This window comes from Strix aluco, chromosome 1, assembly GCF_031877795.1.
Source record: "Strix aluco isolate bStrAlu1 chromosome 1, bStrAlu1.hap1, whole genome shotgun sequence".
Lineage (NCBI taxonomy): Eukaryota > Metazoa > Chordata > Aves > Strigiformes > Strigidae > Strix > Strix aluco.
The window spans coordinates 115,533,035-115,551,465 of record NC_133931.1 but is presented as its reverse complement, the minus strand read 5'-3'; the positions used below and the strand labels follow the sequence as shown (position 1 = coordinate 115,551,465).

General features: G+C 43.9%; 1 protein-coding gene and 2 long non-coding RNA genes across 4 annotated transcripts; 2 read left to right on the top strand and 1 right to left on the bottom strand.

Annotated features, from left to right (window-relative positions):
- Positions 1 to 1,579: 1,579 nt before the first annotated feature.
- Positions 1,580 to 11,135, bottom strand: LOC141926348 (uncharacterized). Its single transcript, XR_012624108.1, has 3 exons — positions 11,052 to 11,135; positions 8,579 to 8,772; positions 1,580 to 6,013 (listed from the first exon to the last, which is right to left on the bottom strand). It is a non-coding gene; the product is annotated as an uncharacterized LOC141926348 (long non-coding RNA).
- On the top strand, positions 7,841 to 9,979 carry LOC141926352 (uncharacterized). Its single transcript, XR_012624109.1, has 2 exons — positions 7,841 to 7,892; positions 9,378 to 9,979. It is a non-coding gene; the product is annotated as an uncharacterized LOC141926352 (long non-coding RNA).
- Positions 11,136 to 11,527: 392 nt separating the features above from the next.
- On the top strand, positions 11,528 to 17,883 carry LOC141926397 (isopentenyl-diphosphate Delta-isomerase 1). 2 transcript variants are annotated; one of them, XM_074832077.1, is made up of 5 exons: positions 11,528 to 11,759; positions 12,432 to 12,592; positions 13,534 to 13,626; positions 14,959 to 15,089; positions 15,995 to 17,883. In XM_074832077.1, the coding sequence occupies exons 1-5, from the start codon at positions 11,611 to 11,613 to the stop codon at positions 16,310 to 16,312; spliced, it is 852 nt and encodes a 283-aa protein (XP_074688178.1). In that variant the 5' UTR covers positions 11,528 to 11,610; the 3' UTR covers positions 16,313 to 17,883. The 2 variants fall into 2 exon arrangements, with proteins under 2 accessions (XP_074688178.1, XP_074688169.1); XM_074832068.1 differs by having other exon boundaries at positions 11,529 to 11,759; positions 12,429 to 12,592.
- Positions 17,884 to 18,431: the final 548 nt, after the last annotated feature.

Sequence of the window (18,431 nt, the reverse complement as noted above, 5' to 3'; positions counted from 1 at the left end):
TTTTCCAAACCTGTAAAAGCAGCAGGAAAAGGCAGAACCTCCTGTCCAGAGCTCAAACCAAAAGAAAGAAGAAAGAAAAACAGATCTAAGGGAGAAAAGGACTCAAGGGTTATTTCTTCCTTCATATAGGAAACCTCCTAAATAACTCCTTCCTAAAAGAGAGGTTTCCTGTATCATTAATCATCATCTCAGGCTGTACAAAAACATTTGGAAGCCGTCCATCATAGCACTCATAGCACCACGCTTGAGATAGCAAAACTAAATGCAAATATAACATCCTACTTATATATTTAGCATACGTGTATTGCATTGTTACTACAAAGCCATCTGTCTTCTCTGAAGCAAGCTGAAGCCAACCCCCTTTCCTGAAATAGACCCTTTAAGAAAGAAGGGTCAAGTGAACAACAGCAGGTAAGTTAGGACTGGGAGGTATTTACCTCCCAGTTCAGATAAAACTCAGGCTGTTGTTTGTTCTGCACATAAGTGGATCACTTAGACAAATGTTTTCTGAAGAGCTATGACCCCAGGGCAGGAGCAGACTTCCAAGAGGGATTCTTCAGGAAGGCCAGGAACAAGGACAGCTTGATAGCTGAGAAGGGTGAACTGTAAGTGTTAAACGTCAGAATGAGTGAACAGGAAGCTTAAAAAGAGGCAGGTTGGATGTGAAGGGTGGGAAAAAAATCCTTAATTTTCCTTGTCTGAAAACTGAGGAGAGACATGTCTCAAGAGTCTCTCCTTTCTAGGCTGTGGTCAAATGCCAGGTTTGTTCAGCATTTACTTCATCCTGTGTTTTATCATCTTCTTGTTTAATTTGCTGGAGAATTGAGATGCTTTCCTCCAGTTTCATGGGGGTTGCATTTCCCTTTATCTTAGTAGATAGCAAAATTCTGTTAGTGATTTGCAGCTGGTTGGATTTTCAGGTGAAATGAGAGACTTCCCAGTGGTGACAAGAAACTGCTTTTCCCTTGTTAGTAGAATGTTTGGAAACAGTCAGCGGGCTTCAGGAGATGCATAAATTAAGTCTCAACAGCATGTATATGTCACTTCAGGCATGCTTCTGTTTACACAGGATGGAGTAAAAGTTCTGAGGTGTCAGCGAAATGCATACCACTCCAGAAATGAGGATGTTTTATTTTCAACACAAATAGCTTCTTTGAAAGTACAGGGCAAGTCTGGAGGGGAGCAAGAGGAATAATACAGGTGACATAAAACACCTGATCCTGGAAGTGTCTTTGGTTAAAAACTTGGGAGGTGTCTCCCTTGTCTGTTTTGTGAAAATGGTTTATTTTGTTTGTCTCTCTCATCCTTTTTGGCTGCTTTTTTTACCTCTTATTATTCACCAGGACTTGTTGTCAGACATGGTGCTCACCAAGATTGCTCCAGGTAACGTGTTTTGTTTGTCTGCACAAGATGGGAATTATAGTTGCTTCTGACAGTCAGGTTCTAGAGTGCCTGTGCAGAAGTTCTCAATAGTTAATTTCAGGGGAAAAAAAATGTCTTTTCTCCATTACCTATGTCGCTGTAGAGGTGGACAAAGCGACACACACACACACACACACACACGGGTGAATAAGCGGCTAGTTTTTAGGTTTTTTTATTACTAAAAGCATGCATTTTTGTATATTTCAGGTGCCAGAGTGTCACAATATAATTGGTCAAAAAGTTGTTTTTAACATTCTCGTTGGATAACCTTTATCAGTTTTCTCCCTGCTTACTTCATCCTGCTGTGTAGTCTGCAGCTCCTTGAAAGTTATTTGCTCAAAGCAAAGCCTCCCTATCTCAAGGGTACACCGGAATCTTGTCAAGGTCAAACTCCTCTTCAATCAGGTTGTTGGCAGACCAGCTGCCTTCCCCGACAATTCCCCTTTTTTGTATGTGTGCTAAAAATATTGCATGAACAGCTTTTTGCAGGGCCCTTTGCAAGAAACTGACAAAGCAAGGCAACATCAGTAACACAACCACAACTATCAAGATAATTAGTCCCAAAGTCTTGACCAAAGATGTTAACTATCCAGATAGTCCCCAGCCTTTGAACATTTTTGTTAACCAATCTAGATTATCATCCACCTGTAAATGTTTTACTCCTCTTTTAGCTGCTGTGTGCTTTTATGGATCGACTCAGAATGATCCAATAAATTCATACAACACATTCCTTCAAAATCTTCGCACCCACGTCCTTGTGCTAAAAGCAAGAAATCTATGGCAGCTCTATTCTGCAAAGTAGCATGTCCAACGCTATCTACATCAGTTAGTAACCCACTAAGTGCCAGTGATGTCGCCCTGTCCTGCTTACTCAGCCAACAACCCAAATTAGTCAATTTCTTTAGTGCAGCCGCAGCTTCGACTCCTGGTGCAAAAAAGGAGGATGCAATAATTTGACCAGGATTTCAAAATATTACTCTGTCATCACAGCCCTCAGCGAACTGATGTGTATTCCTTTTATGTCGCAATTTTTTGTGTATCATTGTAATACTAGGTGTTAGCAAAGTAAGACGACCAAGGCTACATGGGCCACCATTAAGTTTTGAGGGCAGTCCTCCCCATGCTCTATCCCCACATATCAAGAATATTCCAGGGGGTAGAGCAACGGGAATACCAAATGACTGAGATACCTTCAGAGTGGTATAGGAACACCAAGCTGTTGCATTGCGATAAATCGGTAAATTGGCATTTACGTTCTGTCCTTTACGTTTTGTACTACTTGTATAATTAAAAAACACACAGGCATCCATGATTACTGATCCTAGTAGTTCCAGTTCTTGTGGTTCCTGTATCACTTGAGGTAAGTGAGTATACACCAAATCCCAATTGTCCGTACAGCTTTTTGGAGAGTGCAGAGATCTACATTGCGCAGTGCGTTCGGCCATGTGTCTACTGGCAATCCCACCAAGCATGTGGAGAATGGGTTTTCAGGGCTTGCAGTAGAGAGACACAAAGTTTCCTGATGTGTCATGTTTGCCAGAGTTACCCAGATATTCTGCTTGGGTTGTGGAACTACCCATTCTTCACCCAGATGTAGGTTCCAGCACAGGCCGAACACACTGAGCAGGAACCCAGCGAGGGCCGGCATCTGCAGAGACACAAGCATAGCCCCTGCCCCAGGTTAATAATTCACATGGTCCACTCCACTGGCCAGTAACCAAATCTTTAACATGTACTTTGACGCCCTTTTGCAAATTCTGAAGAAAGAGAGGAAAAATGTTGAAAAAGAGGAGGTAGAGAAGAATTATCCCCATAACGGAGAAAGTTAAGAACATAAACTGCTTTATCTAAACATGCCCGGGGTGGTTCCCCAATCATTCCCCCTTTTTGTTTTTGAAGTTGTCGCTTCAACGTGCCATGCGCACGTTCAACAATTGCTTGCCCTGTTGGGGAATGGGGAATACCTGTAATATGAGTAACACCCCACAAATTGAAAAACGTTTGAACTTTCTTTGAAACATATGCTGGGCCACTGTCTGTTTTGATCTGGCGCGGCACCCCAAGCATAGAAAAGGCCTTCTGCAAATGTCAAACTACATCTTTTCCTGTTTCTCCATTATGTGCTGTTGCTACCAAGGCATGAGAGTAAGTATCAATAGAAACATGAACATATTTCTGTCGGCCAAATTCATCTATATGAGTAACATCAGCTTGCCAAATTTGTAGAGCCTGCATACCTCTGGGGTTGGTACCGAAATACACTGGAGTGTGAGTTCCTTGACAATCAGGACAGGCAGCTACTGTAGAGTGAGCTTCAGTATGAGATAGACCAAACTGCTGTCATAAAGCTCGAAAGCCTTGATGAAAAAATTGATGCGATAATACAGCTTGTTGCTTCATGTTAAGAACAGGACCCAGAGCCATAGCTGAAACAAGAGCATCCGCTCTAGCATTGCCTTCCGTGTAAAACCCTGGCAAAGTAGTATGACTATGGACATGCATGACAAAATAAGGTTCTTTTCGTTGTTGAATACTCTTCCAGAGTTCCAAAAGCACATGAAATAATAATTGATTGTCTGACATACTCAGGACCACTTTATCCAATCGAGCAACCAAGCTGGCTACATATGCTGAATCCGTTACAATATTCACAGGAGAAGTAAAAATAGAGAAGGCAACAGCCATGGCACGTAGCTCCACTACCTGTGGGGAACCTTTTTGATGTACTAACTTGTTTTTCCAATCATGGTTTTCATACCATACTACTGCTGCCTTACCTGTTTTTCCTGAGCCATCTGTAAAAAGAGTGAGGCCTTTCACAGGTTCTGGTTCGCTTATATTTTTCTGACCAAATGGTACTTCCCGAGCAAATTTCAGCAGCGGGTGTGATGGCAGGTGATATGATATCCGTCCTTGAAAACCTGCCATGGTTGCCTGCAGCTAGTAATTATTTGCCAGGCACCATTCAAAATACCAATTTTGCACAGGTAAAACAACCGTAGCCGGATCACGCCCTGTTAGTTCTAAACATCGCTTTCTCGCTTTTACGATTACGTCAGCAATAAGCTCAAACAGTCCAGGAGCAGATTTTCGTGGTCAGAACGACAGAAACATCCACTCTAGAATATGCAAGGGGTCATCCCATTCAGGGTTCCATTGTACTAGAGCACCAAATGGTACAGTTTTGTCAATTAGTACAAAGAATTGTACTACCTGAGACAGATCTATTCGAGAGACAAATTTCTCGTGTATAGATTGTTCTACCATATGAATTACTCTTAATGCTTCCTTGTTTAGTATTCTGGGTTCTGCTGGATCATTAGAATGTTTTAGTAACTCCAATAATGGTTTAAACTGAGAATTGGTAAATCCAAAATAGGGCCTTATCCAATTTAAGGATCCCATCAGTTTCTGTACATCATTGAGAGTTTTAATTTCAAGGTCGAGTTTCACAGGTTGGGGCATAACCTGCTTGCTTGTAACTGTCATTCCCAGATATTTCCATGGTTCTACCTTTTGTACCTTTTCAGGAGCAATAACCAATCCATATTGTTGCAAGGACTCTCTGGCTAAATGCTCCATGCTGTTCAACTGCTCCTCGCTGTTTGATGCTAACAGGATATCATCCATATAATGGTAGCAATAGCTAGTAGGGAACTTTTCTCTCACAGGTGACAAAGCCTGGGCTACAAACCATTGACAAATTGTTGGCGAATTTTTCATGCCTTGTGGCAAAACTTTCCAATGGTACCTTTTCAAAGGTTCTGCATGATTTACAGAAGGCACAGAAAATGCAAATTTTTCTTTATCTTGGGATGCCAATGGAATAGTAAAGAAGCAGTCCTTTAAATCCATTACAATGATTTCCCAATCCATAGGAATCATGGCAGGTGAGGGTAGGCCCAGTTGTAGGGCCCCCATTGTGGTCATAACAGCATTTATTTGCCGTAGGTCATGCAAAAATCACCATTTTCCTGATTTCTTTTTAATTACAAACACTGGAGTATTCTCACTGGCTGTGAGAAGGCTCAATATGTCCAGCACCTAGCTGTTCCATCACCAACTTCTGCAGGGCCTTTAATTTCTGAATTGGTAGGGGCCACTGATCCACCCACACAGGGTTATTTGTTAACCAGGTCAACACAAGTGTGGGTTGCTTTACACCCTGCAGCACAGTGGCCCCTGTCAAAAATCCGTAGTGATCTTCACTCCCCATTGGGACAAACAGTCCCTCCCCCATAGGTTCAGGGGGGCTGTCATCACATAGGGCTTGACGGTCGCCTGTTGACCCTCAGGATTGGTTATCAGAATAGGCGTAGCTGCTACTCCTGCTTGTGTTGACCCTCCCAGTCCTACCACTCCCATTCCCGTATTTACAATTGGCCAGGTGGGTGGCCACGAGTATATGAGATATAATAGTTACGTCAGCTCCTGTGTCCGTAAGTCCCCGTAAGTTTTACTGATGTCGGCGAGTGCCCTCTGCTGGATAGTGTACAAGCCATCTGCAGTCTTTGTGATGAGACAGTCTGTGACCAGAAGACCTGCAGGGGTCCTGTGGAGCCAAATCCTCCGTCACATCGCTGCCGACATTCTGTTTTGGGAACACAGGTCAAAAATGGTACAAGTTGAGCAATTTGAGTTCCTTTGGGAATGGCTACAGGTGGATAGGGAGTAGAAATCATAGCACAAATTTGCCCAGTATAATCAGCATCAATAATTCCCACATGCACAATTAATCCACTTAAGGTACTGCTAGATCTCCCAATCAATAAAGCACTTAGCTCTCGCCCTGTAGGTCCTTTTGCATCTAACGGTACTTTAATGATGTCTGTCATTGTAATGGTTACTGTGTCGGCAGTGGATACATCCAGTCCTGCTGACCCCACAGTTTCGGCTGTGAGCCGCTCACAGAGAGGTGGCGAGCCCGTGACGTGCGGGAGGGATTTTGTATCATCGCGCACTCCCTGGTGCTTGCTTTCCTGTTTCCCTGGAGAGGCTGTCCACTGGCATGAAATTTAGACCGACACTGTTTAGCAAAATGACCACGTTTCCTGCAACAGTTGCAGGTTATTCCGGCAGAATTGATTATAGCACTTTTTGAGGGCTTATTAAGAGGGCAACTGGCTTTAACGTGGCCTGTCTCGTTACATCCAAAACATTTACGTGGTCTATCTTTGAGCGCTGTAGCGAGGGCGTCAACCTTGTGCTCCACAGTGCCAACTTTAGAACATGCAGCAACCATATCAGGTACAGAGGGGTCTCCAGGCATGGCTTCAATAATTTTTTGGCAGTCCTCATTAGCATTATCTCTTGCCAATTGCTTACACAATATCTGCCGCAGTCCATCATCGTCTACTTGTTTCTCTAAAGTGGCAGAAATTTTTTCAACAAACTGCAAAAACAGTTCTCTGGGTCCCTGCCGGATAGCAACATATTTCTGCTTTGGGACCGCTAGCTCCATGGTTCTTTTTAAGGCATTAATTCCTAATTGTTTGGATTGTTCTAAAATAAGAGGGTGCCATGTCACCTGTAATTGAGGATTACTAAACAGTCCCACTCCTAGTAAAGCATCTTCACCAACACCAAGCCGTGGATCATTCAGCGGCAGTCCCCTATTATCAATTGCAACGGCTTGAGCCATTTGCCTCCAGGTAGCCTGAAAGACCGTAAGCTGTATAGGCTGAAACAACACTTGTGCAAGATGAATAATATCATAAGGACATAACAAGTCGGTACTGATGATTCTAATTAACTGCATAACCTCAGGAGAGTTAATACTGAACTGTGCTGATTTTGTTTGTAAAGCTTGCACCACCTTCCACAAGATGGGGCTGTGCTCGTCATGTTGGTTAGTGCCAGCCACTGCCTTATAAACAGGACGTGCTCCCGGGGCACCGGTATCATTGTAAGTTTGCAGACGACAGGGGTTGAGTTTCTCAACTAGATCCCAGTTTCCCACTTCGGCCGCTTGCTTTCTAACCTGCGCCCAAAACCGAGCAGGGTGACGAGGTGTAACAGTCACAGCAGCAGGGGGCAAAGTCCATGGGAGGGTGGATTCGGTGACACAGTCAGGGTCTGCAATCTGTGACACTGCAGTTGCATTTATTACTGCGCCTCCTCCTCCCTCCTCCTCATCATCCTCAGCAGTACTGTCCCCCAAGAAAGACAAAGGGATCTGAGAGGGATTCACTGTTGATTCTGTTTCTATCTCTTCTTCCACAGGGGGTGCAGTAGGTTCTATGAAGTTAGAGCTTTGTTTCATCATCTGTAACTGCTGACTAGGGATTTGATATTGACTACGTGGAGGTGGAGGAGGTGGTTGTGAACGACGTTGACAGAGCATGTACAGGGTATTTTGCCAGCTACAGAGGAAAGAGCGGAACAGTATTTAACTTGAGCAGGCTGCGTCGAGCATTTGCCCTCATCATTTGGCAAAGGAACATGTGTATGAGTGACGGAAGAGGAGTGAGGTAACTGGAACTCCTTTTTTCCCACAGGGGGGGCACCGGGTACAGTAGGTTTGCCTTTATTAGCAAATTCTTCTAGCTGCTGAGCAGGGGTTTTATAATTAAACCCATAGGAACAGTCTTTTGAGGGCTTCCAGGTGTTCACAACTTTAATCTGATCAGCAGATGATGGATGACTAGAGGATTTGTTTAGTTTCTTATTTAGATCTTTAGTTGAAGAATTAGGCAAATCAGGCTCTGCAGGGAGTTGTAACACTCCCAGTTTCTCTGTTACAGTTTCTATGTCATAGTCTTGATCGGAGCATTTTTCGTTAACAGAGCATGTTTCGTTTGTCTCAGGAGTTGCTCCCTCTAGGTCCCTTTCCTTACTGTCCTGTTCTGCTTCCCATTCTTTTAGAGTCTCACCCAGCAGATCCCAAATAATAACCAATTCTACTGCTTCTTTTGACCCTTTAGAAACTGCATCCCATAATTTTTGCCCTACTGCCTGCCACGCTGATATACTAAACACCGTGGTAGCTGTTGCTTCAAATTTGTGTATTTTACTCCAAACAAGCATCTGCCTTAGCCCGTATTCACTAATCTCAACACCCTTATGTTTAAGTAATGCTTTCCATGTGGACACTATTTTTCCTTCTTCTTCCGTTAAATGCTGTGCCATGGCTATGGTCCCGTTCCCAGTGGCTCACCTTATTAGGTGTCGAAGTTCAGGTCCGGACCAAGCAGATTCTCACTGCTCTCAGCTTCACCGGGCTCCGTCTCCGCTGCACGTCGTCCTGCAGCCCACTTTTGCTAAGTTGCAAAACCCGAATCACGTCCTTGCCAAGTCGCGATCTCGGCCTTGTTGCACGTCGTCGTCGCGCGTCGGGGTCACCAGATGTCGCTGTAGAGACGGACAAAGCGACACACACACACACACACTCACATGGGTGAATAAGCGGCTAGTTTTTAGGTTTTTTTATTACTAAAAGCATGCATTTTTGTATATTTCAGGTGCCAGAGTGTCACAATATAATTGGTCAAAAAGTTGTTTTTAACATTCTCATTGGATAACCTTTATCAGTTTTCTCCCTGCTTACTTCATCCTGCTGTGTAGTCTGCAGCTCCTTGAAAGTTATTTGCTCAAAGCAAAGCCTCCCTATCTCAAGGGTACACCGGAATCTTGTCAAGGTCAAACTTCTCTTCAATCAGGTTGTTGGCAGACCAGCTGCCTTCCCCAACATACCTATAGGGACATTTTTCTGGTATCCCTCAGCTGTGTAGCCTGAATGTCACTGTGTACATCTGCTCACTGGTGTATGTCATCTGCCCTACGCACAGAGCCGATCTCTGTCTTTTAGGGTAGAAGCTTCTATTGCAACAGAGCTTCACACTCAGGAGGGTTGGTTGTTAACTCTATTGTCTTCATACGAAATGCTGGTTTGTATGTCCATCTCCATAGTTAAGAGTATTTTTGATAGACATGTAGCTTGTATTTGGTTACATTAGGAAAATGATAGAAGAAAAATTTGACAGTTTTTCATCTGGAACAATGAAACTAGCAAGTGATTGATATGGTGAAGGATGTTCTCAGTATTTCTACAAAGCTCGATCTCCAGCTACTGTGTTTTCATGCTAAACAGTGATTCAGGATAAAAAGTAATCCATGTACACTTCAGTCCTTTCTGAGAGTTGTGGTGGTTTAGTCCCTGCCGGGGTCTGAGACCACGCGGCCACTGCCCCTCCCCCACAAAGGGAGTGAAATACAAAGCCCCGGGGCTGAGATAAGGAGAGGTTTAATACAACAGTGCAACAGCAACACAACAAACAACAACAATAACAGTGATAACAATGAACAGAGCAAGATATCTACCAATACAGCAGTGAGAGGACCGGCTGCGCTCACCGATTCTTCCCGCGCTCTGGCGCCCGGACGTGACATCAGCATGATATATGAATAACCCGGCTAGAGCTTCCCCCCACTGATGGGGAAACTTAACCCTATCCTGGCTAAACCAGGACAAGAGTGGATATTAATTTCTATTAATATTCTTGTGACACTGAATATTACATTCGTAATATATTAATGGATAACACAATATTAACATTCATATTATGTTGTGTTTTATATAGTTAAAGGCGCATGCGTCAGCTGTCACACTTTTTCTTTTAACTTTTGATGCTCTCTGCTGGTTTCAAGTGGCTTTCAATCTGACCAACTCCTGCCCTTACTCTCCCTTCATCAGGTTCTCCACAGGGAGAACATAACCCCCTTGTAAGGTATTAACTGACAGTTTGAACATCTTGTTCTGCTAATCGTATCTCTAAATGAAAGGCCATCTCTCCTGTTCACAGAAAAAAATCAAACCAAACCAGACTGAAATGATGTAACATGAGCAGAGAGGCAATCAGAAAGAGTGATGCCTCCAAGACAACATGTGAAATGTCATTTCTAGGCCTTTTATGGAATCCAACCATGACTCTAAATCTGTGGACAGGCAATAAAACAAGTCTTGCTCAGAAGGTACTCAACTATGGTGGTGTGAAGTTTCTACAGAGGTTGGTATCAAGGTTCCTCTGCCTTTAAATTGGGTATCTGAGCATATCTAGAACTAGCCTGTCTGAGCAGTTCATCTTGACATCTTGCCTACATGACTCCTATCTAGAAACTAGGTGTTTCTTTCTCTGTCCCTTAAGAACTTAACGAGTTAGGCAATTTCAGAGCTTGACTAACACAGCAACTGTTTCTACAAACTGTAGCTGTCAGTGAAGGAGGAGAGACAACTAGCCCAGTATTCCCCAGAAAGTGCCACCAGCTGCAGTCTGTATGGCACACACTTAACCTCTTTAACTCAAGGGATGTTACTGGGGAGCAAAAGAAAATGTCCAAGATGAAATGTGCAACAGAGACTGCCAAAAAGCCCTGCCACTCTGTAGTCTTGTGGTTATGGCATCTACCCGAAAGAATGCTCCCAGAGCTCAGCAGAAATTCAATCCAGGAACTGTTCGCCACAAACGCAGGCACTGTCGTAGGAGCTGGCACTTCGGTGCAGTGCCTTGGTTTTCATGGATGGGTGAAAAGCCAAGGAGCAGTGCTTAACGCTAGAAATACTCAAACCTCCCGATTACTAAGAGAAGATAAAGGCGCCTTTCATCCTTACAAGTCACAGCAGCAGTACATACAGTAACAGTACGCAGTTTGCTCCCCAGATGAAGGCCTGGAGGCCGCTCTCCTGCCCTGCCGCGCCCTGCCCGTCCAGAACCGATCCACATCCAGCCCCACCCCAGCCTGGGGAGCCCGCCCGTCTGCCTTGGCGCAGGCTCCGCTGTATGGCTCCTTGCCCCACCACATCCCCGCAGCCACCAGACCTTGGTGCCGCCTCAGCGGCGGCTGGTGACGGCAGGCGGGCAGCCCAAACCCGGGCGCCGGCGCCCGCGCCCCGGCTGCCACTCAGCAGCCCAGGCCACCGCCCATCCTGCCAGAAATGGCTGTGCCCCGCTGGGCGGGGCTGCAGCCTGACCCGCCTTCCCCGCTCCCATTGGCTAGCTCGCCGCTATCCCCTCTCCGTACTGGTCCGCGCCTCTCCCCAGACGCCTTGCGGTTGGCTGCGCCCGCTGCCTTTCGTGTCTGTCACTGTCAGTCTCTCCTCTGGGGCAGCGCCTGCCGCAGTGGAACGATCGGGCGATGTGGTGACGTCGGTGCTCGGGGCCGCAGCCATTGGCGGCAGCGGGGAGACGGGCGATGTGGCGCGTGTTGCGCCGGGCCGCTTCTGTGGGCCGCCGCGGAGCCGCCGTCCTTCAGGGGCGTTGCTGCCGCCATTGCGTGTGGGGCTGTCGCCAGCCGCTCGCGTCCGCCGCCGGCCTCTGCGGGGGGAAGGCCCGGGCCGAGAGGTGAGGGGGGGAGCGGAGCGGAGGGGCGCCGGCCGCCCCCCACCCCACAGGGGAAGGGGGCTGCGGGGGGACGGGGCTCCAGCCTGCTGAGGAGCGGGCTCGGTGGGGAAGGGGCTGCAGAGGGAGGGGGCGGCGGGAGCTGACTGGAGCGCACCCACAGCAGGCGGACGGTTAGGCGCGGCAAAGACGGGGTTTGGGGGTGCCAAAGCCAAGTGCCTCGGGCTGCGCGTCTTGGTCAGGGGAGCCTTGTTACTTAGCTCTTACTGGTGGGGGAGGCAAAAACCTCGTGCCCGTCATGCCTGGCGTTATAAATGTCCCCCAGAGGTAGTGTGCAGGACTGGGGGGACTGGGCGGTTAGACAAGGTGAAATTTGGAATTGGATTTCCTATACTGCCAGTCTATCCAAATGTTACTTTTGGCGCGACTGTCCTGCGGCGGCACAGGCTTTCAGAGAAACAGAAAGGAAATGTTTTAAGCGCCTACCAAATGTTGCATGTGATTTGTGTCGTGGATAGGAAATTTCAGAAATCTAAAACCATGCAAACCCCCAAAGTACACAATTTATGCCATGTCAGAAAACCTGGCTGTTGGGTTATTTCTCGTGCTCTGCCCAGAACCTCATAGATCTTATTATTACTGAATGACTCTTCTTTTTGTTGTTTTTTTCAGTAGAACCTGTGCTACCATCACAATGCCTGAAGTAAACACAGATCACCTGGATGAGCAGCAGGTGCAGCTCTTGGCAGAGATGTGCATTCTTATTGATGAAAATGATAATAAGATTGGAGCGGATACCAAAAAAAACTGTCATTTGAATGAAAACATTGATAAAGGTACAGCTTGCTTACCTTCTAATTGAACCATTACGTTGATTGAATATTTTCAGAAATATAGTCATGATGAAATTAAAGTCTTAATCTCAGGCAAGTGTTGATCAAACCAGAGCAACTACTTCCCCACATCCCCCTCCTACCCCAGTTTACAATATCTGATTTTAAAACTACTACAAAAACAGACGATTGGAGGCAGTAGCAAAGGAGAGCAATGTGTGATTGCACATGTAAGCTGTATGTAGGTTTTTCTAAATGCCACTTGCTTCTTTGCTGAGTTCTTTTGAAAGAGAAGAGATTTTGATTTTTAAGTAGTTCACACAGAGTTCTACTTCAAATACTGCTAATAGGAAAGGTTTTTTTGTTGTTGCCATTCTGAGTGATTGTGGGTTTTATTTGAGGTTGGTCAGGTTCATGAATTCTCTTAGTGGTTTGTGACCTCCTTTTCTGTACTCAGGGGAAACATCTTCCCAAAGAGTGAGAAATAACCAACTCAAAAGGTGCAGAAAACAGCAATTGTACTGTTTTTAAGGGAGCCTATTTTCATTGTACTTTTGCAATTCCTAAAGTGTCTTGAAAGTCCATGCAGTTTTTTAGTAATTTTTGAGTCATTTCTTTTCAGTAGTAAATTTATGGATGCTGAGCCCTCCTTTAGAAGCTTGCCTGAACGTGCATCTTCAGAATGGTGAACTGACCAAGTTTAGTAGAACTCAGTTCTCTGTTGCATTGTTGTTCTTAGCACTTTTCTAATTTCATAATGTTTTGTATAAGCTGAAATAGAAACCTAAATAGTAACTCCGAGATTTTTATCAAGTCCTTGTTTTTTGATATATATGAATTTTAAATTAGATTACCCAAAAATGAGGCCGTTCTAAGCCCTTAAACCGTGTTCATATGTTTTCTTCTGCTCTGTTTAATAGCTCTCTGTGGTTTTTTATTTTTAGGTTTACTGCACCGAGCTTTCAGTGTTTTCTTATTTGATACAGAAAATAAACTGTTGCTGCAGCAGCGGTCAAATGCAAAAATTACATTTCCAGGTTAGTACTGAAACACACTGTATTTATTGAAATATTTTATTTCATATTTAAAAAAATATGCCGGTCTAATCTTACAGTGTAACTCATTCTGAGGGTTTACAGTTTACCTTTGGAGAGGAGAGAATTCTAAATACTTCAGAGTTGACGATGTGCTTATCTTGTGGATGAAATAAGATAATGGGAATGCTAGCTTATTGTTACATATGTTCTTGTGAAATGATTGTCCCCTGACGTGCTTGATCCTGTTTATGCAAGTGCTGAGTGTGTGTTGTTTACCTCCTCTGCTGCAAGACATATTTAGTGAAGTTGAAGCAATTGCTCTGGTAGCTGTGGAGAGTGTTCTCGTTCCACTGGTAAAGACACATAGTGGGTGTATAGCAGAGCCTTGCAGCTTGGAAGCGGTTGCGTTGTGCTTCAGTGAGATCTGCAGACCTTTATCAGTGTACCTCTTAACAAACGCTTTTTTAATGATAGAAGAAGTGAGACTATGTGGCCAAACTATATATACATGATTTTTGAAGATTCCTGAACTATTGCTATCAAATGCCAATGGAGAGGCATAAAAATAAGAAGTGGAATGAAAGAAAAATAGCTTACACGAGGCATGTTGGAGGAAACGTAAAGCTCTCTGTTTCAGAATTTCGGATGGAAAACAGATTGAAGTGTTTCTAACCCTCTTCAACTTGAGGAAGAAGGACTTTTTTTTTCCTTCCCAGGGAATCTTTAGAGATTTTCATTTTTTCCTTGACTGGCTAACTAATCAAAATGCTGCAGTGTAGTTTGTAGGTAATCTGACTCTATTTTAGCTACTTTTGAGCTAGACTTTTACAGATTAAAATTTGGCCACAGTTATTCTTCGTACCTGAGAAGTAATTTTTAATATACTTAAAAGAGAGTATAGAGGGTCTGTCCTTCAATCATAAGCATAAACTATTTACTTCTACTTACTGTCAGCTGGTCTTGAAGCTCCAGGAATATTTTCAATATTCTGTTGCATATGAACTCCCAGAAGTAATTTTAATTGGCATTTGCAGGACAAACAAGGTCTTCATAAACTGGCTCTCTAAGTAGATGCAATCTTGGGTATGAGAATGCATGTCTTCATGTGCATCAAACACTAACCTGCAAAGTAATACTTGGTAGAGGCAAATCCCAGTACAAAATATGTAAAGAAAAATAAGAGCTGAAAATATCCTCCTTCCTCTCTGACCCTTCTCTGCAAGAGAAACAAAGCTGTGATGTGTTGAATGTCCTATGTCTCTGGGTTTGTTTTGTTTTTTTTTTCCAGTGCTTTATACGTGTCAAAAATGTACTGATACAAACTTCTTGCAGATTGTTTTACCAACACTTGTTGCAGTCACCCTCTAAGCCATCCACTAGAACTGGAAGAAAATAACGCTATTGGTGTTCGGAGAGCAGCGCAGAGACGACTGAAAGCAGAGTTAGGAATTCCCATGGAGCAGGTAAAGGAAGGAGGGAGAAATGGGAGTTCTTGCCAGTGTTTGCTAATTTACACCCTAACTGCATCTGGCAGACAGGGTCTGCCTGAAACCTAAGAATGAACTTACTCAGGCCGATGGCAGAGTGCCGTACGCATTCTGTGTGACTGGGGCTCCTGGAGGGCATCACTGTGAGTTGCTGCCAGCGTCCCCGTGCGAGGCCCTCTGCAATCCCAAGTTCCCTAGGGGAAGTAGGGGGCCTGGGCCCTTGGTGTTCCTTCCACAACAATCACCCAACCCGTTTCTGGTACCTTCCTTTCCGATGGCAGTTTGGGAGCGCACAGAGCGGGGTGAAGCTGCCCAGGTTACGCTTGTGGTCGAAAAATCTCTTTCCACATTTTGTAACTAATTACATTTGTGTTGTGGGACATGAGAGAAGCAGTGTGCTGCTGGGAAACGTGGGTAGGTTGTCTCCAGGATTAATTACCCCATCTGCAACTTGACAGATCCCTGGTAGATAGGGGTTATGTGTGGTCTGTCAGTATGCAGGTCTGACCTTGGCTGTAAGTAGCCGTCAAGTTGTTTCTTGGGGAGATGAGGGGCAGGTGCAAGTGTCTGTGTTCATCAGTGCTTCAGTGAGTGTGCCTTAAGGTCTGGTAAACATTATTTAAAACTTACTGGATAGAAGAAATACACTCCAAATATTATAGGGTGAGTCTGACTAGAGAAATGCTGTGCAATTCATGTCAAAGTGCAATAAAAATTAGTTTTCATAGTAATTCTTTGTGACAAAGTACGTTGCAATTGTACACTTGGGGGGGGAAAAGTAATTTTTAAGGAAGAGGATAATAGCTGATATTTCTTCTGTAAAGCCTGGCAGTGCAGTCGTTCTGGTTTGGCACCGGCTCTGACAAGCGTTTTCGTCACAGGTAACTCCAGAAGAGATCTCCTATCTGACACGAATTCACTACAAGGCCAAGTCTGATGGGATCTGGGGTGAACATGAGATAGACTATATCTTATTTGTGCAGAAGGATGTAACGCTGAACCCTGACCCTAATGAGATCCAAAGCTACTGCTACGTGACGCAGAAAGAACTGAAGCAGCTCTTGGACAAAGCCTCTAAGAATGAAGTGAAGATTACTCCGTGGTTTAAACTAATTGCAGAGACCTTTCTTTTTAAATGGTGGGATAACTTACCTAACTTGAACAAGTTTGTTGATCATGAAAAAATACACCGAATGTAAATAGCTGGGGTAGAAGATGCTGAAGGCTGGCAGTGATGGGTGGTCTCAGTAACACTGTGGTAACTCATGATTCTTGAGTGCAGAGAATTGGTCCACCTGGAGCATGTTTAACAAATAACTTTATACAGAGATGGTTATAGCCGATGGTTTTTTGTTCTCTTTTCACCTCCTCTTCCCCCCAGCCTTGCTTCCCTTGGGTGAATTAAGCTGGATCTCACATAAAACGGGTAACGGTAACATAAGAAACTCCCTGGGTTCATCTTTCTCCATTACCTGGTTTGATACAAAAGATCCTTGGCAGGTGTGTGCCCAGTTTGCTCTTACTTCCTTGTGTAACTAACTGCACATGCTGGCAAGGGAGTCTGGGCGCCTCCTGCCCAGCTCGTTTGCTAGAACTGGTGTGTCCCCAGCTGTCTGTGACTACGCCTGCTGGCACAGTGACTGCAAAAGAATTTGAGTTCTGCATTGATGTGGTAAGACAGTTGCCCGAAGAAAAAAACAGTTCGTTCCAAGTAATCAGGATGATTTTAACTGCAGAAAGCAAATCTCTTCAGCTACTGTTATATTTAACATATAATAAACCAAACACATAAAAGCTTAAGTAATGCGACTAGTGGTGCGGACCGAGTTTCACTTTGAAGTGCTGCAGTATGTGTCCTAGCTTTAGAGAATAAACATTGGGGGGTTGGTTTGGGCTTTTTCCCCACCACCCTTTTCTGGTTAGTTGATGACCAAGTACTGGACATCTCTAAATAAAAAATAATGATTAATTATACCAAATATAAGTGGTATATGCATTAGTGGCTCTTCTCTATCTTCTGGAAAACAAAGGTATCTTGATACAAGTTTTTTTCCCTGCAACATCTACTGTAAGTCTTTCCAAAGTCTTAGAAAACTCAAAAACCCCTTGAACTCCAAAATTGAAGACTGACAATTTATGGGCTTACACTAATTCTTCAGTTAATCAGAAATTCATCCAGACTGTAAGAGCTGATCCTTTTTGATCCTGTAGTCAGTTGCTAGAAGAGTTTTAATAAGATAAATTAAGTGTATCTCAATTTGAATTAAAGTACTCTGCCCCCACCCCCCCATCTCATGATTTCTTCTGTTAGCAGACTACTCAACCTGGATTTCTTAAGGTAACTTCTCCCAGAGGTGTCTTGATCAAAGAGGAGGTTTTTCATACTACTTCTTGCATGTAAACTGCATGGTTTTAACGAGTCTGTGTCTGGTATCAAGGTTAAACTAAATTTTTCCCATGGTCAACACGTTCCTCTCTCTCATCCCAGTTGTGACTGCAGCACTGAAGCACCTGTGTCAGCATCTCCGGTGGTTCAACACTTGCGGGTTTTAGAGCCAAGTTTGTTGTATGTTGACCTGAATTGATGTATTGTCTTGAAGCAAATAATAGTGGGCGAGGGAACACTGATGCAATGTAACAGCTCTCCTGAATTCAGTGCCATCAGCCACATTACCCAAGTAACACATTAGAATACTTTGCAAATACATAAAACACTTTAAAGAAATACTATCTTAAAGGTAAGATTATGATTAAAATACCTAACCTAAAACCTTGGATTGCTGTTTTCTTTCCAGACTTTGAGCCACATGGAGAATAATCTCTGACATTACTACACTGTAAACAACAGCATAAGTATTAAACATCACTGAAGCAGTATGATGGGGGGTAGCAGGGCAGACATTTATTTTAACAAAGTTCTACCTTTCTAGTTCAAATGGCCAGCTTAGAGCCAGAGCTGACAAAGCACATCCTGAAGTAGAAATAATGTGCATAGGGAAGCTGAAAGCAAAGTTTTGCTAAACAGTTCTTCAATATCCCTTAAAAGCTTTGACATAAAAGTTCTTGACATTGAACGTTTTTGCAGCCTTACAGTATGCTTTCAATACCAAATCTATTACATGAAGTGGATGAGGGAAACTGGATTTACACATAATGCTCCAATATTCTAAAGTTGACATCTGAACACTCTTACCCTGTTGTATTTAAAAAGCAGTAATAATAATTTTAAGGATTCTTCCCCCTTACCCTTTTGGGGTTTTGTTTGTTTTTAACCTGCATCTTTCATTGGATTCCTGTTTCATCTTTTAAAACTGCATT

Excerpts from the sequence above, each read along its gene's own strand:
- LOC141926397 (XM_074832068.1), top strand. The coding sequence starts at position 11,611 with ATGTGGCGCGTGTTGCGCCGGGCCGCTTCTGTGGGCCGCCGCGGAGCC. Across the intron at positions 12,593-13,533 it reads GAATGAAAACATTGATAAAG|GTTTACTGCACCGAGCTTTC; the intron begins GTACAGCTTGCT and ends TTTTATTTTTAG. Across the intron at positions 13,627-14,958 it reads TGCAAAAATTACATTTCCAG|ATTGTTTTACCAACACTTGT; the intron begins GTTAGTACTGAA and ends AACTTCTTGCAG.